The 27,431-nt window shown below is 38.2% G+C and overlaps 2 protein-coding genes across 2 annotated transcripts; one reads left to right on the forward strand and one right to left on the reverse strand.

Annotated features, from left to right (window-relative positions):
* The first annotated feature begins 6 nt into the window (after nucleotides 1-6).
* Nucleotides 7-16,034, forward strand: LOC311094425 (nuclear factor 7, brain-like). Its single transcript, XM_084132385.1, has 6 exons — nucleotides 7-409; nucleotides 13,427-13,522; nucleotides 13,635-13,865; nucleotides 13,983-14,005; nucleotides 14,087-14,205; nucleotides 14,575-16,034. Exons 1-6 carry the CDS (start codon nucleotides 14-16, stop codon nucleotides 15,114-15,116), a joined length of 1,407 nt encoding a protein of 468 aa, XP_083988511.1. The 5' UTR covers nucleotides 7-13; the 3' UTR covers nucleotides 15,117-16,034.
* A 7,610-nt stretch (nucleotides 16,035-23,644) lies between these two features.
* On the reverse strand, nucleotides 23,645-24,830 carry LOC311095094 (uncharacterized protein). Its single transcript, XM_084133425.1, has 3 exons — nucleotides 24,702-24,830; nucleotides 24,317-24,421; nucleotides 23,645-23,901 (listed from the first exon to the last, which is right to left on the reverse strand). The coding sequence occupies exons 1-3, from the start codon at nucleotides 24,780-24,782 to the stop codon at nucleotides 23,764-23,766; spliced, it is 324 nt and encodes a 107-aa protein (XP_083989551.1). The 5' UTR covers nucleotides 24,783-24,830; the 3' UTR covers nucleotides 23,645-23,763.
* Between the last annotated feature and the right edge of the window lie 2,601 nt (nucleotides 24,831-27,431).

Genomic DNA, 27,431 nt, shown 5'->3' on the forward strand with positions numbered 1-27,431 from the left:
ACAAGACGAGGAAATGGATTCAAAATCTGTGGAAGAGCTTTCTTGTCCTGTTTGCTGTGAAATCTTCAAGACTCCTGTTCTTCTGTCCTGTAGTCACAGTATTTGTAAAGAGTGTCTACAACAGTTCTGGAAAACTAAGGAAACTCAGGAGTGTCCTGTCTGCAGGAGAAGATCATCTAGAGATGAACCTCCATGTAATCTAGCGTTAAAAAACTTGTGTGATTCATTGATAAAGGAGGGAAAGGAGAAGCGTTCATCAGGATCTGAGGAGATCTGCAGTTTACACAGTGAGAAACTCAAACTCTTCTGTCTGGAGGACAAACAGCCTGTGTGTTTAGTGTGCAGAGACTCAGAGAAACACACCAATCACACATTCAGACCCATCAGTGAAGTGCTTCCATCTTACAAGGTAAGACAAATGTCTCTCATTTCAAATGTTAAATACAGTGATATACATAGAAACATTATTATCCCCTTATAGGGCTGTAGTACTCGAGTCCGGTCTTGGACTCGAGTCCGGACTCGAGACCGCTTTTCTATGGTCTCGGACTTGTCTCGGACTCGCTGGTATTCGGACTCGGACTTGTCTCGGTCTCGGCCACTGGTCTTGCCAAATATGGCTTTTGGTCTCGACCGAGTCCAGGTTTCTTTATGATGTTCCCAGTAATCACACATACGTCGCCGCGATATTAAAACAATATATTATTGGAGGGAAAGTGAAACACTGGCCACCTAATAACTATGGGCATTTCAGCTCTTTTTCGTGAGCCGGCTCGTTTCACTCAGCTCACTGAAAGAGCCGGCTCTTTTGACTCACAAACGGCTCTTTAAAAAATAAATGTTTAAATAAACTCGCTGAAAGTCCACCGCTAGTGCAACGTGAATTCATATTTTTAATTGTCCATAACACCCCGAAAACTAGCCTGCTTGCCTTGCACATCTAATTAATGGGCAAAGTTTTCCGACTTTATTTCTTACCTTTCTTTCTTTGCCTCCACGAGTGGTAGGCTCCAATGATTGGCTGTTTTAAAATATAGCTAATATCGAAACAAAATAACCCAGCTCATAACTTGCAGGTTTGCTTATTGGCTAACTTTTTTCATTTGATTGCTTCAGCCGCCACCCGCCCGAATTTAATTAAAATATTATTTTTCGTCACGTCATCCGCCCGATCCGCCGTTTATCCGCATCTCTTCCCAGCAAACATTTGGACGTTTAATGTCCGTTGAAAAGGCGTCCGTCCGAGACGTCCCGTCATGGTTGAAAAATAGTTCCAAAATGAAAGTTGAACCGACGTCTTTGACGTCGTCTGGCCGTGAATTCCACGTCTTTTCTGGCCGTGAATTCCACGTCTTTTCTGGCCGTGATTTCCACGTCTTTTCTGCGCGTCCCTGGAAGTCTAAATAGGTTTATTTATTTTTTTAGTTCTTCTGGATGTTTATAAGATGTGTTGCTGCCAAATGTATGTGTATATATAATCCTGCATATAAAATAATCACACCCATATTGCAGGGGCGCGGGAAGAGGTTTTAGGTTGGGGGTGCTGATTTTTTTGGGGGGGGGGGGGGTCACCACTTTTGAATAAGAAACAATATCAAGACTATAAAACTCGTCAAATCTCCGCGAATCACAACAAGCATATCAGTGAGAACACTTGTTCAAATAGCGCACACACTCAAACCTGACTGCACATCACATTTTTGACTTTATTGATTCTGCTTTTATTCGTAATGCAATGCACCGGTCAACGGGACATAAATTAATCCTTAAAGGATGAGACTTTATGGGACATTTGCACAAAAATAATAAATAACTTACCGTAGTCTATTTTATAAGTCGCTCCGGAATCGCATATTGGTCAAAAAATGCGTCACAAGGAAGAAAAAACATATATAGGCCTAGCCTAAGTCGCACTGGACTAAGTCGCATTTTTTTTAGAAATTTATTTCACAAAAAAAAAAAATGTTACAGACAGTTCTCCGTTACGGACGTGAGCGCTCTAAAGCGGCACTAAACGAATGTTTTAAAACTTTCACAGACTGAGAACTCAAACTGAAAGCACAAAGCCTGTCTTTAAATTTAATTTCGTTTTGTATTAATTGTATCTTAATTTTAAGCGATGTTTCATCAACCAATTGATGAAAGAAGTATAGGCTATTAGAAAACAGACAATCAGGACACGGAGGCGCTGGCGAACCTGGAGCTCGTCTCATAATGAACCGTAACTCAGCGTATAAGGTAGCCTATTGCCTCACAGACCTGAGACATAGATAGCTTGAAATGTCTACTTTTAAGCAGAACAATTCAAAACGAAAGAAAACAGACTGCGCTGCTTATGTAATTCGTATGAAATGTGCATTTCTCTCTGGCGCTGCGAAGATCGCGAGTCGTCAACTTCATCTTATAGCCGACACTGTCATTTAAATAAAATGTTTTATTAGTAAACAATTAAAATGTCTCCTGCTATATTTTACACATTTGCCTGTTCCTTACAAAACACTAACAGTGGGGTGTTTGACTGTGTTTTTTCAGCAGCTGCGGACAAATTCTTTCGACGCACACACAATATTAGCCTACGTAACACTCTGCGCTTATGTTTTAAAAACATAATTTAACATAATATAACAATTTTTAAATAGCCCACTTAAAGTGTTTATTACAAATAAATGACTAAATGCTAAAAATTAATACATTTTAATGAACAAACATATGCGTTGCATTTACAATTCTGTGAAAACAGGGGGTGCTGCAGCACCCCCAGCACCCCCACTTCCCGCGTCCCTGCCATATTGTGTAACATCGTGAAAGGCAGTCATTTAGGCTATTTTTACACATCTTAACTTGACAAAGGTTCTAAAAAGGTCCAAAATCGGTCCGGTCAGACCTGGACGTCTATAAAACCGTTTAATCACGTGTACATCAACACATTATTTGTGGACAAAAGCAAAAAATAGTGCTATAATTTAGCATAACATTTTATTGTGAATATTACATTTGAAATGTCTTCCAGTTGTTAAACAGCTATTATTCAAAAAAGATAATAGAAATAGTACAATGTGGTAAATTCTGTGGTAATGGCATTTTCTCTAACAGTTTCACATTAAGGTTAAGCAGACATTAATCAAACCAGAATATAACAAAAGTACAGGAACAGTCAACGCATTCTATTTTTAGAGTCTTATAATATGCCATCATTGATGAATAGAAGTCAGAGCTGTGGCAGTACTAAGTTTCAGTTACTAACAGTCTTGCATTACTGTTAAACAGCCATAAATAAAAGTTTTTAGAGTCTATTAAGTTTGTTTATGGCTTTATGTTTTTTGTTTTGTTTATGGCTCATTTTTTAAATCCACCACCCTCAGCTGTTCCTGGAGCGTTCTTCAGGTGTTCCTCCACTGCTGCATCTATGTCTGAGTCTGTAGCATTTGGGCTCTACCTCATCACAGCATCTGAGGAAAGAGAATATGGTTTAAAAAAAAAAAAAAAGGCTAATTTCTAGGTAAATTACGTACTTTTTTTTTGAAAATGTCGGAAAATAACCATGTTATTTTACTGAATAAACGGTCCGTGGAGCACAAACGAGTTGCGCAGTTTCGTTCCGCTTTCATTTTTAATTTTTTATTTTTTGCGATGTTTTAACAATGTTGCGGTCGCGCCAGCGCGACCTATAACAAAATTTGGTCTCGTCCGGCAGAAAAAATTAGCCTGGTTCTACCAGACTCTCGTACATAAATGTAAAATTAAATTAAATAAAATTTGTACAGAGAGTCTGGCCCATGCAAGCGTTAACTTCATTGAAGGCGGGTACTCTGTTGAAACAGAGAATGTCTAATGTTACATTTATAATACAAAATGTACTTACCCAACAGCAGATTTTTAGTAATTCGGCAACACACCAATGCACCCTCAAATCCTGCTCGCCTCGTGGTTGTAGAAAAACGGGAAAATGGCTACTTTATCGCTTTATCGCGAGATAATATATCATATCGCGGGATTTTGCAATATCGCGAGATTTGCTACAACATCCCGGTGGCACAGTTTTGACGTGTAAAGCAGTGTACGTCTTTTCAAAACCTCTTAAAACTACTTGGGGCACTTAAATTAATTATTGCAGTGTCAACCAAGGTGTAAGCATAATACTTTTGCATATTTCATAAGGATTTCATAGAGGGTCATGATGGACTATTCATGCACGTGTAAAGGACGTCACCTACTGGACGTCCACTTAAAACGACTTTAAATGCAGTGGCTTTGCAATCAATTAACCACACTGGGCACTTTGTGATTATAATTTATTTTAAACAAGATAAAGTAAATATATTTACTTTGTATACAAATCGTGTATTTCATAAAGATAATTCCTGTTTTTTTTTTTTTTCTGTCTTGCTTGACAACCTCTTAAAAACTACTTGGGCAATTAAATTAATTATTGCAGTATTAACCATGCAAGGATTAAGCACAGCTTTTGCATATTTCACAAGGATTTCATAGAGGGTCATGAATGCACGTGTAAAAGACGTCACCAGGTGACGTCCTCTCACCCGATACACTATATATTGAACTACACGTAGCTAAAAGTCAAAATAACAATTATACATGTGTAGCAGGGTGAAGTGTATCTGTGTTGATTATTGGCCAGTGTCATGTGAAACCATTGAACCTATCAACAGTCTGGTGTCATGGTATAAAATGGGGAGGTTGTTTGTCACTTGGGATACGTCGTCGACACCCGTACCGCCCCTTTACGGAGGCCGCCATTTATGAATGGAGAGTATGAAGTGCTGTCTCGGCTCTGTGCGGCCGTGCACAGTCTGCCCCGGGCTTTGAGTTCATTGACGAGCAACCGGCGGTATGTTGAGGCCAGCGAACACGCATAGTGCTGCGCTGAGAACGTTTCCGATTTGAGTGACGAGAGCAAGGGTTTCACCTCTATATTGCGGGAAGAGATGCGCGTCTGTTGACGTAACGCACTGCTGTCTTGCCTGGGCTTAGTTTTGTCGTCTTTTCGTTGGAGCGAACTTGAACTTGCATAACAGCGAGCTGGGACGATTCCTCGCCGCAGTGTGCGAATTAACGTGGAAGTGCGGCTGTTTCCTCGCTGACTTGTTCTGCTCTTTGAGTGTGTGTGCGGCCGATCGTGGCATGTTTGTTTTATTTTGATGTGTCTTTTGGTTTGTTTCGAATTTTAATTTAGATTTCTTTATTTTTGTCTTGTGCTCATTTTTGCGTATTTTGTATGTAATTTATTTTTCTTTGTTTAAGTTTAATTAGTTTATGTTTTGTTTGTGTATTTTTATTTATTTAATGTTTGTGAACTGACGGTGTCCTTTCTTTTTTCTCGTAAACAACGTGACGAAGAAAGTGTATTGAGGAGGGGTTTATAGCTGCTGTTTAACGGGGTTTACATTGAGTGCTGTGTTTGAGTGACCTGACTTCACCAGAGCGGGTGTGTGTGGATATTAAGTGTGTTGTGTGAATTGAGGGTCACAGCAGGCCATCTCCCTCCTAATTAAGCTTTCTTGTGTATTTGTATTTTTGTATTTATTTCTTTATTTTGAAGTTTTGTAAAGTGGTGTTTGTTTTCCTTTTCTTTTTGACATGTGAATATTGAGCCCTTGATAGATTAATGTATTGATGGTTTTAAATTTTGTATTTGAATAAAACTGCCTCATCATTGATATTCCCTGGCCTATCTCTCTGCTTACCCATTTCTTTTGGTAACGAACCTGTGCGCTCCCTGATTTGGGGCTGATAGTTCCCGGTATATACCGGGTGGCGTAGTCGAACGTTATATAATAGTTTCATACAGTTCCCTCAGTACCTGACGCCACTGGCTACATTTGGCGTAGTGTCGGCAGGGTTTCCATATTTTGGGTGAGCTTATTTTGAGAAGTGGGTCTGGGAGTAGGCTACTTGAGGCAATATTTTATATATTTTTTTACTGTTGGTACATTGTATGTTTGAAGTTTAATTTCTTTTTGTTTTTCTTTTTTTCTCTTTTTTTTCCTTGTTTTCTCTTTTCTTTTTTTTCTAAAGGCAAGGCAGCAGTGTGTTTGTAAGTCCCCTCTGTTGGTGACTCCCTCTGCATGTGGTAAGTGTGTAGCAATGGAAGCATGGGAAGAGATTAGGCTTTGCCCTAGTGTTGAACGGGGGGATTGCACTAGTTATATTTGCATTGCGGGAATTATTTGGCTGTTCTCAGTCATATGTAGCCGTCATGGCAGAGCACTGTAATCAGTGTCTCGTGTTTCCCGTTGTGTGGCCGTCATGGCAGAGCACTGTAACCAGTGTCTCGTGTTTCTCGTTGTGTAGCTGTCATAGCTGAGAACTTGTGTATCACTTGTTCCTCATCGTATAGCCGTCATGGCAGAGCACTGTAACCAGTGTCTCGTGTTTCCTGTTGTGTGGCCGTCATGGCAGAGCACTAACCAGTGTCTCGTGTTTCCCGTTGTGTAGCTGTCATAGCTGAGAACTTGTGTATCACTTGTTCCTCGTCGTATAGCCGTCATGGCAGAGCACTGTAACCAGTGTCTCGTGTTTCCCGTTGTGTAGCTGTCATAGCTGAGAACTTGTGTATCACTTGTTCCTCATCGTATAGCCGTCATGGCAGAGCACTGTAACCAGTGTCTCGTGTTTCCCGTTGTGTGGCCGTCATGGCAGAGCACTAACCAGTGTCTCGTGTTTCCCGTTGTGTAGCTGTCATAGCTGAGAACTTGTGTATCACTTGTTCCTCGTCGTATAGCCGTCATGGCAGAGCACTGTAACCAGTGTCTCGTGTTTCCCGTTGTGTAGCTGTCATAGCTGAGAACTTGTGTATCACTTGTTCCTCGTCGTATAGCCGTCATGGCAGAGCACTGTAACCAGTGTCTCGTGTTTCCCGTTGTGTAGCTGTCATAGCTGAGAACTTGTGTATCACTTGTTCCTCGTCGTATAGCCGCCATGGCAGAGTACTTGTAACAAGTATCTCATTCGTGTTTCTTGTGTAGCTGTCGTAGCTGAGAACTTGTGTATCACTTGTTCCTCGTCGTGTGGCCGTCATGGCAGAGTACTTGTAACAAGTATCTCATTTGTGTTTTTCGTTGTATAGCCGTCATGGCAAGAAGACTCATAATAAGGTTCCCCCTTAGTGTTTGCTGGGACCCACGGCAGAGGTGAGTCTCTTGGGGCTGGGGACTAATCGTCGGGGCGACGATTCATAATGTGGGGGTGGAATGTAGCAGGGTGAAGTGTATCTGTGTTGATTATTGGCCAGTGTCATGTGAAACCATTGAACCTATCAACAGTCTGGTGTCATGGTATAAAATGGGGAGGTTGTTTGTCACTTGGGATACGTCGTCGACACCCGTACCGCCCCTTTACGGAGGCCGCCATTTATGAATGGAGAGTATGAAGTGCTGTCTCGGCTCTGTGCGGCCGTGCACAGTCTGCCCCGGGCTTTGAGTTCATTGACGAGCAACCGGCGGTATGTTGAGGCCAGCGAACACGCATAGTGCTGCGCTGAGAACGTTTCCGATTTGAGTGACGAGAGCAAGGGTTTCACCTCTATATTGCGGGAAGAGATGCGCGTCTGTTGACGTAACGCACTGCTGTCTTGCCTGGGCTTAGTTTTGTCGTCTTTTCGTTGGAGCGAACTTGAACTTGCATAACAGCGAGCTGGGACGATTCCTCGCCGCAGTGTGCGAATTAACGTGGAAGCGCGGCTGTTTCCTCGCTGACTTGTTCTGCTCTTTGAGTGTGTGTGCGGCCGATCGTGGCATGTTTGTTTTATTTTGATGTGTCTTTTGGTTTGTTTCGAATTTTAATTTAGATTTCTTTATTTTTGTCTTGTGCTCATTTTTGCGTATTTTGTATGTAATTTATTTTTCTTTGTTTAAGTTTAATTAGTTTATGTTTTGTTTGTGTATTTTTATTTATTTAATGTTTGTGAACTGACGGTGTCCTTTCTTTTTTCTCGTAAACAACGTGACGAAGAAAGTGTATTGAGGAGGGGTTTATAGCTGCTGTTTAACGGGGTTTACATTGAGTGCTGTGTTTGAGTGACCTGACTTCACCAGAGCGGGTGTGTGTGGATATTAAGTGTGTTGTGTGAATTGAGGGTCACAGCAGGCCATCTCCCTCCTAATTAAGCTTTCTTGTGTATTTGTATTTTTGTATTTATTTCTTTATTTTGAAGTTTTGTAAAGTGGTGTTTGTTTTCCTTTTCTTTTTGACATGTGAATATTGAGCCCTTGATAGATTAATGTATTGATGGTTTTAAATTTTGTATTTGAATAAAACTGCCTCATCATTGATATTCCCTGGCCTATCTCTCTGCTTACCCATTTCTTTTGGTAACGAACCTGTGCGCTCCCTGATTTGGGGCTGATAGTTCCCGGTATATACCGGGTGGCGTAGTCGAACGTTATATAATAGTTTCATACAGTTCCCTCAGTACCTGACGCCACTGGCTACACATGCAACCCCAGAGAACTGTAGACATGTACAAATGTATCTGAATGCATTTTTAGGAAATGTTCTGTGTTACATATTTTTACCGATTTATGCCGTCCTACCGCGACTATTTTTGGCCAGGGACACGACGTTGCCGTCGGACCAATGTTTGCTGGGTTGTGTGTGTGTGTGTGTCTGTGAGTTGTCTCGGTCCTCCCTCATGCAGTTTAATTGGTTGACATCGCGTGTATGATTGACAGGAACAGAATGTAAGGCTGATCAGACAGTCGAAACGAATGTGTAGTGCTCCTTTAGGCCTGTATAATTATAATTTTTTTTGTTGTTCTTTGAATTAGTCAATTATTTTAAGTAAAATTAAAATTATTCATTATTACATAATGATTTAATTTCTATAGGCTAGCCTATATTTTTTAGCAGACTTTTTTTCCCTGTCCTGGACTCGGTCTTGACTCGGACTCTAACCTTTTTGGACTCGGTCTTGACTCGGACTCGACTTGTCTTGGACTCGACAAAGGTGGTCTTGACTACAGCCCTATCCCCTTAACGCCCACTGTCGCGAATTCGCAACAAACCCCTTCCATTCAGACTGCAGGCGAGATAGCGTGTGTTTTCCCAATGCCTGTTTGTGCACATTTGATACATACCTAGAAACCTTTTGCACGCACTGGTTTCTCGTAGGAGCGGTCGGAGTGGGAACTACATCCGGTTCACGGAAGCTAATGTTTTGGTTTGCAAAATCCGCATATCAAGGGCGCAAATGTGGAGAAATTGCCCAAAATGAGTTAAGTTGTGCTAAGATAAAAATATGTACCAGCTTATTGATTGCTTCTATAGGTATGTTATTCATATAGACTTAATGTGACGAATATTTTTTACGTACTTTGTAGATTTCTGTTTGTAGCAAATTCGTGACATTGGTAGCCTGGGAAAACCCAGACTACTTCCGGCGAATTTTAATTCTCTCTCCAGGATAGTCTGGAGAAGAGCCCATTCAAACTCATTACTGTGCCGCTGAAATCGCGGCACCAATCAGAAATGTTGGGGGAGGGATTTACATGATGACGATAGCGCAGCGACGCTGAAGGAGATTTCATTACAAAGATGGATGCCGCCGTGGAACATCTCTTGTTCGAATCTATTATCGCGTCTGTTTTGAGTGATTTAAACTTACCGTTTTTGTTAAAACCGGAGCAAAGAACAACAGATGTTTCTCCGTCGCTCTGCATATGTCATCTCCTTCATCGATCTGATTGGTTTTAAGACTATCCAATTGCGCCCAGAGGAATTTGAGCTACGTCGTTTGGTGACGCCCCTTTGGAAATGATTTGTCTACATAACTTCCCCAGACCCTACACTCAGTTTCAACTGAGAAGGGTCTGGTTTTAACCAGGCTATGACATTGGTCCATAACGGCTGGATTGTGCTATAATCAGGGGCGGCTGGCCAATAGAGGGCGCTAGGGCGCCGCCCGCACTCATTAATGAGCCACACTCATTAAATAACAGGGCTGCCAACTTTTGAGTTTAGCTTGGAGTGGAGTTTTTTTTTAAAAACAAATATTGCATCACAATAAGTGTATTTGTGATTGTCAAAACATTTGGTAAACTAAATAGAATTTTATGAAGTTTAGTGACAACATGTTACAATGTTTACATTGTACAATGACTGTAGGATACAGTTTTTATTATTGCTTGACAAAAATTTCAAGATTTCAATTCCATTCTTGTGATTTGATTCCGATTTTGATTCAATATTGACTAATTTGGATACATGTTTATTTTAAATTTGATAAAAATAAAAAAATCTCACCTAATGCTGTAAACATAGAGGGCCCAATCTGCTGGTATTATTAAAGGTTAAAAATAACAAATTAAATTAAATATAATGCAGTTTTTGTTATAATAACAATTATTTAATGTAATAATCAAAATATAATAAATGTGTAATATAGTGCTCAGCAAAATCTCCTCTCTAGCTATTTTTTCTATTCAATTAACATGCTATGGTCATTAAATGGCTTTCCTGAGGTAAATGTAACGTTATGTGACATAATTGTTCTCCTGCTGTTATACTGACCTCTTTCTGTGGTTGAAAAACACTAATTGGTCGATATTATGTATACTTTCGGTAAGTTGTACTGCATCTTTAAATAAAAAAGTAACAGATGATCGGTTCACGCGATCTGTCACGTCACATTTACAAGCGCCAAATCAGTATTTTTGTCTGAATTTCGTAATAAAATTGACGGAATCTAAGAGCTGAGAATTAGTTTAATATTAAAAGTACCTCTTTGCTCCACAATTTTTCTGTGCGTGAGAAAATGGATGTGTGGCGTGAGAGCGTGTGAAAAGTGTCAATTGCGTGAGTCTCACGCTCAATGCGTGAGAGTTGGCAGCCCTGAAATAAATAAGTAAATACATACATAAATCATACATACAAATTGTCAGTATTTGTGTGTTTAAGATATTAAATGCACCCAGTATATGTGAAAAATATGACAGAAATTAAAAATGTCTGCTTTTTCAACACATCTCCTCCACCTGCGTGCACGTCTCATCAGCTCTGGGGCGCTGGAGAAATCGCCCCAGAGAGGCGGGTCTGTGGAGCAGCTTAGCCAATTGCTGATTTAAGATATACATGTTTGACATAAACTCTAGCCAATCAGCGAGCTCAAATCTAGTCAGCTATGAGTGCTTCTGTTAGCGCCCCAAGCTGCGCGCGCCCGAGCCGAGGCGCGCCCATCTCCATCAGACAGCGGCCTATCGGCTTGGGGTGCGTTTCCCGAAAGCATCGTTGGCCAACTATGGTCGCAAGTTCATCGCAATGTCCATTGAACTCTATTGGTAACGACGGAACTTGCGACCATAGTTGGCTAACGATGCTTTCGGGAAATGCACCCCTGGCTACTAGCTGGATGCGGTCATGCTAATGCCTTGTTTTGCTTTCCATGATTACTTTTTAAAACAACAGGGACAGATCCAGCATGGACAGTTACCGGAGTGAGGGACCTGTCTGAGAAAGTAACTAAACTTTTTGAGATAAATTTCAAATGCAAATAGAAAGTTTGTGCAATTTGTTTGTTTTTGTGTAAGAATGCTTCAGTCTTGTAATATTGCATTAAATAATTACTGACTTTTTTTACAGAGCACTGGTATCATGCAGTTTGTGTTAAATTGTGTTTGGGTGGTTAATACTAATAATTATTTGTAATATTATTATTTTTCGCTTTACAACGATATGTAAAGGCAGTGATTCTCAAACTGGGTTTGTGGTGGTTCTCAAACCGTGAGGTGACAGAAGGGGGTGCGGGAACAAAATGCTGAATTTTGCCGTTCCTTAATACTACCTCACCCTAAAATAAGATTTAAACTGAGCATGCATTTCTCTCAGGTTAAATGCTGTAAATACACGACATCCGATCAAATTACCTCATCAGTTTTTACCAAAACTGTCTGCATTTAGTAGTAGGCTATATATGACAGGTCTCGTGCAGATTTCTGCCTCGGCAAATCGCGCTATACTGCCGCTCTCGACAATGTACGTTACCTTTGTAAAAGTAGGGATTTAAGTTAGCACCTACTAGCATGAAGAACAAATATAGACACAGGCTGAGCGTGGAGATCGATATAAGAATCAAACTCTCTTCGATACAAACACATACCCTGTGTGAGTTCCTGTGTTTAATGTTGATCACATTATATGAAGATCCACACGATTACAAATGTGACATTGATTTTATACAACAGTTCAACAAACGAAATATTAATATTAAGTGATGTTCATTTTCAACACAGTTGTCAGTATTTTTTACAGTAAATTAATAGCTCCAATAAAAGCCACAGCAGAACTGCAGCACACAGCAATGATTGTGAACGAATCTTTAGAGTAAATGATTCAATGATCAATTCATAAATACAGCCACTTGCTTTATTACTGAATGAATGACTCGATGACTCTCCACCTACTGGCGGTTTTAATTTAATATTTAAACATCACTTCGTTTTTACCATCATTGCATATTTATCTATTTAACTTTTTTTTTTAATTCAAAGAATTATTTATTTTATAAAGGTATTTGTAAAGGTAAAAATGCACTTGAAAAAATCGATTTAAGGGGGCAAATATTGTCCCTTACTGAAAAAGGTGTGACTGAAGAGTGGGGGTGCGCAGAAGGATATTAAAGCCTCTTGAGGTACAACTCTAAAAAGTTTGAGAACCACTGACTGGGTTAAGAAATAGAACAAAATAAACATCAAAGCACAATACACATACCAAGGGCAGAAAGTAGGCCTAATACTCCCATAATGCTGTATTTAGATGGTTTCAGGCAAAAAAAAAACTTTTTTTTTCACAAAAAATAGCATGTTAGGAAATAACACTATAAGAATATATAATGTATGCACTGGAGAAACAAGGAAAGAGTTAAACAGAGTGTAACATGGAATGTATAAAAACTACTGTCAATGTTAGGGAGTAGGAGAGTGTTTTGTTTCTTGCTGTTGTCAAGATTCATTAATTTGTCAATTCAAGTTTATAAGTTCTAACAACTTTGTGCCATGAATAAAATCTACATACCTGAGATGGGAAAATGTGTTATATTAATTTTACCATTTTGTAAAAAAAATTACCCTAAATGCCTGTTGTCGCTAATTTGCAACATACCTAAATTTATATCTATTCTATATGGTATAGACAAATTAACAATCTCAACTTAATTTAGCATCAGTTTGGAGCCAGAAACACACATAATACATTTTTTTTTTTTAATTGTAAATAAATTCAGGCGTTTATTTGTATACAATAGACCAGTATTTATTTTTACTCAAACTAAATCTCATAATATTCAGACACAAATGCTTCCATGAGAATGACCCATTCAACATATAAATAATATAACAATAAAAACATTCAAACATACAATGTTTAAACCTCTTAGAGCTGCACAAGTTTCACAGATTTTCATCTTAACCTGTAGGAGGAATTTAATACAGCACTGACGTCCTTACAAGACAAGCTCAAACATGGAGAAGAAATGAAGAAAAAGTGTAATAAAACTATTGAACACATCAAGGTGAGGATATAAAGAGTTAAATACTCAACATTCACACACAGAGTTTATTATTGACATTAGTGGAGTGTGTGTTCATACAGCGCTGACTGAAGTGAATGTGATTTGATTTCAGTCTCAAGTTGAGCACACAGAGCGTCAGATTAAAGAAGAGTTTGAGAAGCTTCATCAGTTTCTCAGAGACGAAGAAGAAGCTACAATCACTGCACTGAGAGAGGAAGAGGAGCAGAAGAACCAGAGGATGAAGGAGAAGCTGGAGGAGATGAACACACACATCTCAGCTCTTTCACACACAATCAGAGACATGGAGGAGATGATGAAAGACAATGACGTCTCGTTTCTAAAGGTGACAAATCAATCTGGCTTCATTCTCTGTGCAGAAAACAACTTGTATAGAGAGACTCATTGACACTGAGAGTGTTTGATAAGATATTAAAATGTTTTCAAACTCTATATTTTCCAGAACTTTAAGGCCTCAATGGAAAGGTGAGTGAGCTGCTCGTATCTCTTCTCTCAGTGGATCTGAACTCAAATTCACTGCAGTTCTGACTCCTGAATGTTCCTCAGAGTCCAGATCTCACAGCCGGATCCACGGATGAGTTCTGGAGCTTTGATTCATGTGTCGCGTTATCTGGGTAACCTGCCGTTCAGAGTCTGGAAGAAGATGCTGGAAACTGTCCAACACAGTGAGTCTCAGCAGATTTGACACCAGTGCAGACGATAGTTCACATATAAACACACACAACATCAACATTTGATAGAAATATATTTAATAATCACTACAAAGTGAATCTGAACTGTATTTCAGAAAATCATCAGATCATACAGCAAACTCATAATGAAAAGTCTGTTCCTCATGGTTTATGTTTATGTATTAAGAGACAATAGTGTTTATTGAATACTGATATTAAACCTGAAGCCTCAATCCATTCTGACAGTAACTGAGAGACCATTGTTATGATTTATGATCTCTTTCAACAAAAGAAAAATGTTTAACCTTTACATTTCTAATACATCATATCTCATCCTGTAATCTGATGTTATTCTCTTTGCAGCTCCGTTGACTCTGGATCCAAACACAGCACATCCTCGTCTCACACTCTCTGCTGATCTGACCAGTGTGTCGTACAGTGATGTATATAAAACACTTCCTGATAATCCAGAGAGGTTTGACAGTTATCCATGTGTCCTGGGATCTGAGGGCTTTAACTCAGGAACACACTGCTGGGATGTGGAGGTTGGAGACAATACATGCTGGATTCTTGGAATAACCACAGCATCACACCAAAGGAAGGGAGAGGATTTCTTTGAGTCTAATGTCTGGTATGTAGGGTGCATGGACAGCGAATACAGCTCAAGATCCCCAGAGCAACCCGAGACTTACTTCACTGTTAAACAGAAGCTTCAGCGTGTGAGAGTTCAGCTGGACTATGACAGAGGAACAGTGTCATTCTCTGATCCTGTAACTAAAGACTGTCTGTGCAGATTCAGCACATCCTTCACAGAGACTGTCTTTCCATTCTTATTTAATCTCTGCACAACTCCTCTGAGGATCTTACCAGTTAAACTGTTTATTACAGCAGAAAATCACAGTTAAATCTGATTCTGCTTCTAGATTAATACAGTTTTGCAAATTATGTTTCAATAATAACTCTGTAATCAAAGGGTCTCATTGATCAATCACAATTAAATGCTAAATTTAAAGTCAACCTTTAACCCTTGTGTTTCCTTAAGGACATGTTTGTCTCTTTCAGGTTTCAATTTTTTTTTAATCATTCATTGTTAATGCCAACTGCATCAAATTTGGTACAAGTGTGTATTTTTATTGGATTTTTCTTATTTCACCTTCATTTCCTTTCATAAATCACTGGGTACACAAAATATTTACACTCAGGACCTTAAGGACAAAAATGTCCCCATTGAAACCCATTAAAACTGTCCATTTCTTTTTATCTCAGGGCCATTTAACTATAAAATGATGCAGTCTTTGTTAATAGACTTTTGTTCTGCTGGCAAGGCTTACATGTACTTTTTTTTACTAATTTTTTATTTATTTTTTACAAGATAGCGTTTTTTTTTTTTTTTTTACAGGTTTGGTCTATAAAGCTAATACTCGCTTTTTTCGTGTTTTCTGCTTGTGCATATTAGAGACGATATTAAAAAAAAAACTAAAAATAATAGTAAAAAAACTAGTAATGCAGATGTGCAGTTGCTCACTGGTTATGATGATACGCTTCTCATATCAAGAGTCAACTGTAAATCAACAGCCCTGAGTCAAAGGAAAACTGATAAGGAACTTGATATGAGGACATTTAAGTGTTAAAAGTGATTTTGTCAAACCCATGATTCAACACAGTCTAATAATAATCAGGGTTGTTCAACTCCTGAAGAACTAACTTTCTGCAGAGTTCAGCTCAAACACACTGTAAGGGGTTTTACAGTCAAAGAACAGAACCAGATATGATGAATAAAGACCCCGAGTCAGAATTATAATAAATTAAAGAAAAGTTTTACTGAAGATGGTTTGTAGTTTCATCAGGCAGAAGTCAGCTTCAAGACTCAAGTTCGTAGGCCAATCCGCTTACAGTTACAAAGATCATACCACACACACACACACACAAAACACACACACACTGCAGTTTTACCCTTCACCAAGGTCTAAGTTATGTCCTTGCTTCAGGTTGAATGATTCTCATTGGCTAAGAAAAAGATAAACATAGTAATTTTAGGCACGTCATGACCATCCAGGGGGCTGTTCCATAAACCAAGATTAGAGTATAAGCCAGGCTTATTTCGGTTAGTCAGGCTTATTTTTGGTAGATTCGGTTTCATAAATCAAACTTAAAAAAGTTCAAACTCAGTTACCCTGGCAACTTATGCTGGGAAACTAGCCTGGTCCAGGGCAGGCTAACTGTCAGGCTAAGCCTCAGTTGTTACACAGATCCTCTAACTCTGACTGACAAGAACACAATGATATTACCACTGACACTCTCTCATACCATTATTGGACTTTATTAACCATTATTAGTCCAAACATAAATACACAGTATACAGAAACTTAAATAACTTAAATATCAACTTAAATAAGGCTACAATGATACATTAGACAATATAGACTTATGAATACATTTCTCTCTGGTTTGTTTGACAGCTGTAGTACATGTTTATGATTATTAGAAGAACATTAGAACACAATCTAAAAAAAAAGAATCACAAAAATCACAAAATTAAAAATAAATAATTACAAAAGCACAGTATGAATTTGAACTGGTAAGATGAATCTGAGCTTAGTAATTGACAGTATATTAGCCTACATTTGAATATATCATAAAAATACACTTGTAGGTTTAAAACTCTAAATAAGGCACATCTAATGTCCAAATAACAAATATTTTAGCACACACACACACACACACATACATATATATATATATATATATATATATATTATGTACTTTATTATGTCTTTCAATTCAAACACATTTAACACAATTATACAAATTGACAGTTCCTTTAAAGACATATTTCCCCCAATAAATATTCCTTATTTTTCCTTCTACTTTTTTCTTTTGTGATAATACCCACCAACACACATGATTAGAACAATAACCAAGAAGAACATAGTTAGACACTTTTACATATGATTTAAGAGGGAAAAGACAAAAAACAATAAATAAATATTAATAAAAATTTAACATTCACATATTTATATCAAACTCTTATAATGACACATAATTCCTAATAGTTATTCAAGTAATATTATTTGAATATCAAATATTCAATATAAAATAAGCAAATAAATAAAATAACAAATAACTAGCCTAGAAATAAAAGGGAGGGTTATATAAAAATGTAGTTAATGTAGACTAATAATATATATTCCTTTCTTTTATGGAATATTCTTTGATTTTAGAGTTGCACATATCTTTTCAAAATGTATACATTTGCTCTTAATTTCATGTTATCCTCTCCATAATGTAAAGTACATTAAGAATATATTATATTATATGTATAATATATAAAAAATAATTCTAGAAACTAAATCTAACCACTCATTTAAAACTGGGGATTCTTGCTTTATCCAAAAAATTATTGCATTAAAAGCTGTAATTCTCAGCATTCTAAATAAGTATATGTCATCTTTATAAAGTAGCATAGGTCCTATACCCAAAACTATATTTTGTATCTTTATATATTTAGTTTCTTAAAAAAAAAATCTTCCCTGAATTAGGCTACTTTTCTGTTCACTGAAGTACTTCTGTTCACTAGAAGTTCACTGCAACTTATCCAACATCCTAAAGATAAATTATTATAATTAGAAGATATTTCTAGTGTTATAAAGTATCGCATATTAATTTTCCAAGCAAAATGTATATTTTAGTCAGAATTATTGCGCTGCTATTTGGCGCGCATGCGCGCAGCAGTGCTCGTTCAATATGAAGATTAGCAGTAAAATGGATACATTTGCTCAACTTTCTAACATTTACAGATGGAGAATATAACTGTTAAATGTAAGTTTTGCACTGGGGGGGGGGGGGGAGACATGTCACAAACGCATAAAACAGCACAAAATATACGCTGTTTGATGGTGGATCGATTTGATCCACGATCGACCTCTAGAGCTGCTTCAGAAACGCGTGCACACGCAATTATCTAGACTAGATAAACCTGGATCAAATTAGTAAGATTGCGTGAACTTCAATTACCTTTTATGGAACCACTTTAGCCCCAACTTATTTGTTAGGCTCATTCAAGTCCGGTTTTGGAGTTTAATCCCCGCTTTTCTAAGCGGCTTTTATGGAACAGCCCCCAGATCGCAGATTTGGGTTTCTGTGCGTCAACATGTCCCGAACAACAACTCAGTCAATCTCCAATAATGCCAGTGGTTTCTTAACCTGTAACCAAGAAGACTAACACACACACCGACACACAGCTTTTCCAAGGTTGGATTTGGCCAGGCTCTAACTATAAACAGGAGAGTCGTCTCAAGACATCAAGATAATGCGTTCTTTCTCTCAAGGAGAGCTACACTTTAATATAACGCAGTTTAGTAAAGCTTTAACAAAGAAATGGTCCCTTAAACCCTAGACTTCAATGATCCTGTGACTTATAGTCGTCAGGGTACCCTAGAAAAGCAGATGGATGTATTGACACATGTTAAAGAAGTCCATACTTCTTTTTGGGAAGCTGGGCTAAATGAGCAAGCACTGTTCCTGCATTCCTGACATCAGCTTCAGTCACCGCTCAGATATTTAAAGGTGCTCTAGGTAACTTTTTAACCTTAACTGAACAGCTTCGGAGTCAGTGGAATGGTTATATTACTTATTTCGAGTTGAATGGTGGTGGTTTTGCACCCCCCTGGTGCCCGAGAGCGGAAAAAACTCACTTGCAACTTTGGGCCGGCGGGTCGGCGTCAGGAAGTATCGCGTGATATCAGATCTCGCGATGTAACGAATTGCTTGACGGCACTGCACACGTACACGCCCCCATTCAAGCACCGGCTAGCTATAAGCAAAGGGCAACGATAGATTGAGTTATGGCTGAGGCTGTAAAAAAGATGCAGAAAGCTAGGAAATCTTTGTCGGAGGACCAATGAAAGAGGAAACGGGAGACTGACCGAGCAAGTCGGACTCGAGTAAATATCGGACCGGCTTTTTCAGAATGGGGAGAACTGAGAGAAACAGAAGCCTGCAAAACGGATGCTGATCCTGCTGTTGCACTTGTAAGTATCTTTGGAATAAACTGTGTTTAATATTTAAATTTCAAGTAATTGCGACCTCAGGATGTTTGCTATTGTCTGTAAAGGTTTTTATTATGATCGCTGTCTGTTACGGGCTTACTAGTACGCTAGATACTATAACTTTGATGTTAGCATTGTCATTAGCAAACACGTTTGATTTCTGTAGTTGTTTGGCCGTTCCTCTGTCGGTTTTATTTGTGTAACTTACACTTTTATTTTATGTCACTAAGTCAACGCGTCTGATAATAGGCAATAAACATGTTGCACATATCATGATCGAGCTAGAAAAAACGTTCTGATGTTTTCTTAGACAAGCAAAGGTAAACCGTCATTCTACAGTACCAGATTAACTTATAGACCTTACTAATATAACTTTAGACAAATATTAGCCTCCGAGATATATATATATATTTATGCTCATGCCCATTCTCCCAAAAACAAACAAACACCAAAGCAGTAGTTCGCCTCGTTCATATCGTTCGTTCCCGGTAAAAATAATAGTATGCATGACAACACAATAAAAAAATACAAATAAAAATCGCCATCAGTTGGAAAGAAAATATTGCTTTACTTGCGTCGGTAGACATAACTGGTTTTGAAATAGCCGGTTCCTCTGCTCAGCTGGGTTGCTCGTGGCGAGGGACAACAGTTCGTTTTTATGACAGAGTGTTTGAAAGCATTTACTACCAGACACTAGGGGGAGCTTCGTAGAGAAACAACACTCAGACTTGCCTGGTGTCCCTTTAATACAGACTTTAGAGAATACATGAAAAGATCATTTCAGTAATCACACTGGTAACTTCTATAACAAAGTACAATCTCATAAGCTTAGAGAAGTCATTCAACTCATGTGATATTTAGAAGGAAAAATATTGATTAATACCTTGATTATAATCACTCATAAGAAGCAGTTTATTTCAAAATCCACACATTCATTCCTGTAGTTTACAAGTAACCCTGAACATCTCGGTTAGGTGTGTTTGATTAGCATGAGGAGCAAAACTCTTCACTACAACACAAAAAAGGATAACAAAATAAACAAATCTGCTGTATAATCTTACAGATGGGCCACAAATCAACTTAATTAAATAATTAATTTAAGTTAAAAATGTATTCATCTGTAATAATATTGTAATGGCGATCTAAGACGTTTTTCGTTCTTCACCATTTCCACAAGGGTGTAGCACAAAGGATTTGACGCGTGAATCCATCATTTGTCTTGTAAACTTTACTTTTTCTTTGTCAGGTTACATTTTAAGAGAAATAAAACACACACACACAAAAAAAAAAAACGATTATAAACTTTTTCACGTCCAATAACATGAATTCGATCCTTTTCACGGTCAAAAGACTGTCTAGCACCAACCCTTCCTTCTTCCTTATTCGGTAACACTTTATAATAACGTTCAGTTGTAAGTCATTTATAAGTGGTAATGATGAACTAATCATTTACAAAACATTCATAAATTATTAGCAAGTGATATACTAACATTTTATGTGTTTTGTAAATTCTGTTACAAGTCATTTACAATTGATTAGTAAATGATTAACTAATCATTTACAAAACATGAATATGCGTTTCATAAATGTTTAATAAATGTTTTTTTTTGTTGTTGTATGTATGTAGCAATTAGAGGGTGCAAAAAGTGTTGTAAATGCCTTAAATACATGTACAGATCATTTACAGGTAAGTGTAACACATTTACAAGTGATGAATAGTTTACACTTTAGATTAGGGGATGCAGAAAGTGTTGTAAATGATTTATTCATGCGTTTACTCATCTATAACAGGTGTTGAACACCATAGTGTGTACTGCAGTGTAAGTGCTGACTGGTGAGGGTATAGACAGCTGTCTTCTCTGAAACACATGGAGTCTTTAACCACTGTGCACCTGATGTGAGCAAAACAATTTATTAAAGGGGTCATATAATGGTACATGCACTTTTACAAGTTGATTATACTGAAATGTGTGTTGGCAGTGCCTGTACACAACCATCATAAAATGATAAAAATCCTTCCCGTGTTTTTTTATAATCTTCTTATATGTTTTCCCATCTCCTAAATCAAGCCGTTGGTTGGACGCCCCTCCCACGATTGTTGATTGACAGCAGCATTTCAACACAGACCCGCCCTCGCTCCTGAGCGAGCTGTCAATCAAAGTCAGCACGGACCGGCGCGGTCATTGTTGATATGCTGGAGCACTGTCTGATGGCGTCTAAGCGATTGTGGTGTTCTGTTCTTGGGTGTAATAAGGAACACAGCATCATTTTGATGTTCCTAAATCCGAACCGCTGAAGACGCAGTGGCTGAGTTTGTTTTCGAAGGGAATATTCCCCACGATCAACAGCAATGCTTTCATGTTTGCGCGAATCATTTCACCAGACTGCTTTACAAACGAGGGTCAGTAACGTTATAAAGCTGGTTTTGCTAAGAAGCTGCTCCTGAAAAAAGGATCGGTACCAACTATTCGTGTTCCTGCTGCACCTCCAGAAGAAGAAGTGAGTGTAACGTTTTATTAACCTTTATATTAATCTTTGCAAATCGCTAGCACGCTTCACGATGAATGCGGCTGTTTACACTCAGGGTACATTACGGCATGTTTTCTATGTACAACGTTCTCAATATAATTCATAATCCCACGTTAATAATGAACACCGCGTTATGGTTATTGTGTTATGGTTATAACAAACGGTGTACGCACAGAACAGAGGGGCGGGGTGAGCAAAGCTCATTATCATTTAAAGACACATGCACTTAAACGGCATGCTGAAAACAGAGCTGTTTTTGACCAGGTAAAATAAGTGTTTTGGACAGCGTATTTACGACTACTTACCAACATATGGCACACGTGAACTGATGCCAAATATCGTGATGTGTTCAATATGAGACTTCTTCAGCGCAATTTCCTACTGATAAAATTTGTGTCTGTTGTTAACGCCACAGGTTTCCCATTGAATGGGAAATGGAGTTCCCAATGGAGTTCCCAAATCGTCCATAGAGTGATGCAGAGGGGCAAACAGACGCAGAGGGTCTTCACTGTGACTCTGGGGGCGCTTGACCATGCTTCAGTTTTTGACGCCTTGGGAGCGAGAATTGGTTGCAACGTGATAAGAAGCTTTGACGTTAGTTGGGCTGATTTTTTTATTTTGACGCAGATAGAGTCCCATATGATAAGACTTTAATTGGCGTTTTTGTTAAACAAACTTTTCCCATTATAAGTAATGAAATGCTCTTATCAATCTAAACAATAATATTATTAATATTTACAATAAAAAAATTTTACAAGAAAATCCAAAGCATTGGTTCTCAAACTTTCGAGACAATAAATGTCCCACATCTGATCATCACCATCTTAAGAGGACCAATAGGTTTGACTTGGAAAATGGATTTCAAATTTTTCACTTTATTTTAAAGGGTAACTCAACCCCTGGTCAGAGCCTGACTCCACCCACTGGCAATATTTGAAAAATGCTGGAAAAGTGGGCAGAGCCCAGTGGAGATAAGAGGGGACGAACCGAGGGGGGCGAGCACCTGACACCCGCGTTTCAATAGCGCATGCTCTCTGTAGGCGTATTCACATTAGCAGATAATGAGTTGCCATGAGAACGACTGACATCTCTATCTTTTCATACAGATTACATAAACAGAGAATATTTGTTTTCGTTTTGAATGAGATAATTTAATAGCAGAGACTTAAATGTTTAGACAGATATATTGCTTATGCCTGTGTGACTAGTATTCGCTGAGTTTTGTTTAAGTTTAGAGACGTGCTTCAGAAAAAAAGTTCACTGAGACGGAGAGGCAGAAAGCACACCCTGTTTATTTTCTTTATTATACAAAAGCACAATGTTTTGTTTCGATTGTAAGTGGACACATACAAAAGTAGACATTTTACAGTTTCTTTTTTCATATTTCTTAAAGGAACACGCCGACTTTTTGGGACTTTAGCTTATTCACCGTATCCCCCAGAGTTAGATAAGTCCATACATACCCTTTTCATCTCCGTGCGTGCCGTAACTCTGTCTGACGCACCCAGAAATTGAAAATGCACCCATGTACAAAATTCAACTGCAGTAGCCACCGTTCAACCTGAAGAGGGCAGCACTCAGATGTTTTTACACCATATATTCTAGAATTAAAACACTTTATACCCAAATGTCAAAAAATTTACTTAAATCAATGAACAGCACTAAAGAAGCCCCAGTCTTACAGATCATTAACTAAAAAAGTTGTTTTAGGGTTTAGTTACCCTTTAAAGCAGCTTTTTTCTTTTACTATTTTTGACAATTTGGGATAGAGAAATATTTATGTTCAGTTATTTCAGCAATATTTTTAGTAAAGTGAAGTGAATTGGTGTTGTTCATAAACTGACACAGACACCGGAGGGTTTGAATATTGAGTTTAATATTGATGAATGAAACAGTTTTCAATAGTTCCTCTATACAGTATGGCAGCTCATTGTGTGTCTGTTGTTAGATCAGACAGACTATATTCTGCATGCTGTTACTTTTTAAATTCAAAAGGGATCAGAGGATCACTGGCGGTTTTAGGGCACTGGACTCCAGACACACTCTTTGGCATATCTATGTAGATAATTACAGATAAAATTGCATGAACGCACTTATTTACTCCGACGTACACCTGAGAGAGAGAGAGAGAGAGAGAGAGAGAGAGATGAATTTATATGATCTCTTCCATGTAAACTCTGTTCACATTGATAGCGACCTGAACACATTTATTTTCCATGACAGCAAGCACATCTCTGCGGGTTCTGCGACAGTGACAGAGATCTCTTGCAGAGGTTTGAGTGTCCATCAACGCTACAACGGTGAGAGAAGTTTTCTCTTATAGGCTCCAAATGCAGTGAAACTTTATACAGTGACTTGATGCATTTTGACTTTCAGAGAGGACGGAAAAATTACTGGACACTTCGCACCCGTTTAGGACACACTGCCACAGTTGGCGTGATGATAATAGAAACATACAAATTGTGCCTTGGAGTTTCAGTGATGAAATCATAAGCTCAAAATCCATAAAAAATAAAACACAGACTTACCTTGACCAGAGTGTGTGTTCCTCCCATCAGACTCAGACGCCTACAGGTTAAAGGAGTGAAAAAATCTAAGTTGGCTCCAACCTCCTTCTCTATTTCTGGCTTCATCTGAATAAAAATTTTAAAAATCACATTTTATATTCATCTATATTATTATCATTTTTTCAAAAAGATTAATTTAATTAGTCTCTATGGAGTTATGTGACGCCTATCCTTCGGATACCAGAAAAATCATGTAAAAAATCATGTGACTTTGAGTGAAAAGTAAAACAGTTCTTTTAAATATGACAACAAATAAGTTTCCCCACACATTTTATAGCACCAAAATAGATCATTTTACTAGACTGTGTTTTAACAAAAACTGCATGAGTGATTTTCTGTGTCCTACCTCAAAGCAGAACTTCTTCACGTCTTCAGTGACGAGCTCCTCTGTGCTCCATTCTCCATGTTCTGGCATTGCTGTAGTCATTGTGCTGGGGATCAAAGCCCGGATGAAATAAACTGTATTATCAGGCAGTTTGTCTCACAGATTGATTCTGGTCCACTATTTATGTTGTCAAAATCACGTGACATCAGTCGTCATTGTAATTCCATGTAATCACATCAAAGAGAGTTTTACTTTGGGTGTTGTGTAATATTTAGTTCCTGTGAAAAAAATGATTTATTACAGATAAATAGGGACACAACAGAGCAGACAATGAGTGAATAACATATGCCAGTGTAAGAATTGATTTTCCTGCTAAGACAAAAGCTGAGATAAAACTCACCCTGGAATAAAGCAATAAAACGCACCCTGGACAGAAGATCGCAGAGAAAGAGCACAGGACATTTTCTTGTCCAAACTTTTCTCCTTCCTTATCTCTGCATCGCCCTCTCCCTCCTCCCTTCCTTTCCTCCTGATTCAAGTCACTAAAAGTTCACTGAGTATGTCTATATATCACATATGATGTATCTGTTGTTTTTCCTTTTCATGTTTGGTATCATTTTAAATGTCTCAGTGCGATTGGTAAAATGGTCTTAATTTCATTGCAGTCATTGGTATTATGAGAAAGATTGAAAACTTCTGTTCTCCTCTTTGAGTGATGTCTCTTCAAGATATCTGTTGATTCTCTCCTCTCCCCCGAAACCAGGTGTCACCCCCTGGGGTGCATGAATTGACCCAAAACAACTCTAAAAAATATTGTACAAGCCTTTTGTTCTGGTCTGGGTATATAATGACAAGTGGCAGAGCAGTCTGTGTGAACCTGTACTGTGTCAGTGTTTTCCCGAGTCTTACACACTCACACACCACTGTAAGAAGATTAATGTGTAGTCTGGTGTTCCCGCAAATCTCTTCCAGGATAGATCAAACCGAAGGCACTAATGAATGGAGCATGGAGCACATCATTAAGGAGACCTTCCGATTTCTGACTATCACTGACTTAGCACGCTGCATTTTGCGACTATTAAAAAAATGACACCTTTTGTTATGAGTCAGCAGAGAGCGGCCGCTTAAGGGTAAAATAGTTCGCACTGCATCCTCTGACTATTTCAGAACTGTCTAAGTTTGTGATCGTGAGCGCACATTCACGACGTGACGTCTCAAAGCAATACCGGGTCCTAATGAATAAATATTTGAAAATAGGGATATTCAGAATAATCAAAGATCTAAATGACAATCAAAATGTATGATTATTTTCTAATAAGAAACACGATCTAAATTTGATTATCATTTGAGATTGGAGTCAGATTAAGCGTAGAGCTAAAGTAATATTGAAACTAAATTCTAATAAATAAAGTGAACTTCACCGGAGCACTGAACAGACATACACGCATTATACCTTCGCCCAATGGCTGGTCTTTACACCAGTTTAGGCTAATACAGTTTTTTACTCTTTGATGACTATCACTTTAAAATGGACCCACAAAACCATAACGTTTTTCCTTATTGTATTTAGTTGGCAAAATACAGAGCAATGTTTAACAGTTTAGAGAATCTGAGATAAAGAACTACTGCTTACTTAAATGAATACGTGTGTGTGTGTGTGTGTGTGTGTGTGTGTGTGTGTGTGTGTGCGTGTGTGTCCAAAATACAATTTATATTATCTGTTTTCTATGTGAATAAAGTAAAAAGTAATTTATTCCTGTGATTCAAAGCTGAATTTTCAGCATCATTACTCCAGTCTTCAGGGTCACATGATCCTTCAGAAATCACTCTAATATGATGATCTGATGCTCAAGAAACATTATCAATGTTGAAAACAGTTAAACAGGGAAAAGTAAGTTTTTACTGTAAAACAGTGTTTTAAAAGCAGAGCTCTTCTCAAATCTGTAAGTGTTTGAGTCTCACCGTCATAATGATGTGCGGGAAAGACAAACTGGACCTTATAGCTCCATTTCAATGTCAGCACTTCATTTTATAGAAATTGTTTACACACTGATGACTTGGTTGTTACCATAAATAATCAATGTAAAAATTAAACAAACTGCCACAGTATTATCAGTGTGAATCATGGATGGTAACACACACAGCATTCATAGAAATAAAATAAAAACATTATGCTCTATGTATTTTTAACAATAAGCATTACACATTATATATACACAACATGATTGTCAGGTTTAGTGAAGACTCAGGCAGGGGAGTAAGATCAACAATGATTTATTGAGAACAGAAGCACAGAACCAGCTGATGTTAAGGTAGGTAATGCAGTACTGAGATGATAAATGAACTGAGCTGAATGAGTAATATGAATGTCTTTGCAGGTAGAGATTAAAACCAGAGCGGAGAACGGACGATGATGTTGATCAGCAGAGATGGCAGATGGTAGACGGGAATAGGAGACTGAAGAGGATGATCACAGGTAGGTAGCTCGGGTAAGTCTTTAGAGTGAGTCTTGTGCATCTATTGGCGCTTTTCCATTACCAGTACCAGCTCGACTCGACTCGACTCAACTCACTTTTCGCTCCGTTTTCCATTGCAGATAGCAGAGATGGGGGACTCGAGTCACATGACTTGACTCGAGTCAGACTCGAGTCGCAAATTTAAGTACTTGAGACTTGCTTGACTAAATTAATAAAATGACTCGACTTGACTTTGACTTGAGATCCAATGACTCGAGACTTGACTTGAAATGTA

Source organism: Abramis brama (assembly GCF_963993115.1).
Source record: "Abramis brama genome assembly, chromosome: 13".
Lineage (NCBI taxonomy): Eukaryota > Metazoa > Chordata > Actinopteri > Cypriniformes > Leuciscidae > Abramis > Abramis brama.

Bases quoted from the DNA above. Each gene is read 5' to 3' on its own strand.
- LOC311094425 (XM_084132385.1), top strand. From the start codon at position 14: ATGGATTCAAAATCTGTGGAAGAGCTTTCTTGTCCTGTTTGCTGTGAA. The intron at 410-13,426 runs GTAAGACAAATG...CTTAACCTGTAG, and splicing joins AAGTGCTTCCATCTTACAAG to GAGGAATTTAATACAGCACT. The intron at 14,006-14,086 runs GTGAGTGAGCTG...AATGTTCCTCAG, and splicing joins TTTAAGGCCTCAATGGAAAG to AGTCCAGATCTCACAGCCGG.
- LOC311095094 (XM_084133425.1), bottom strand. From the start codon at position 24,782: ATGACTACAGCAATGCCAGAACATGGAGAATGGAGCACAGAGGAGCTC. The intron at 24,422-24,701 runs GTAGGACACAGA...ATTTTTATTCAG, and splicing joins TGAAGAAGTTCTGCTTTGAG to ATGAAGCCAGAAATAGAGAA. The intron at 23,902-24,316 runs GTAAGTCTGTGT...TCTCTCTCTCAG, and splicing joins GAACACACACTCTGGTCAAG to GTGTACGTCGGAGTAAATAA.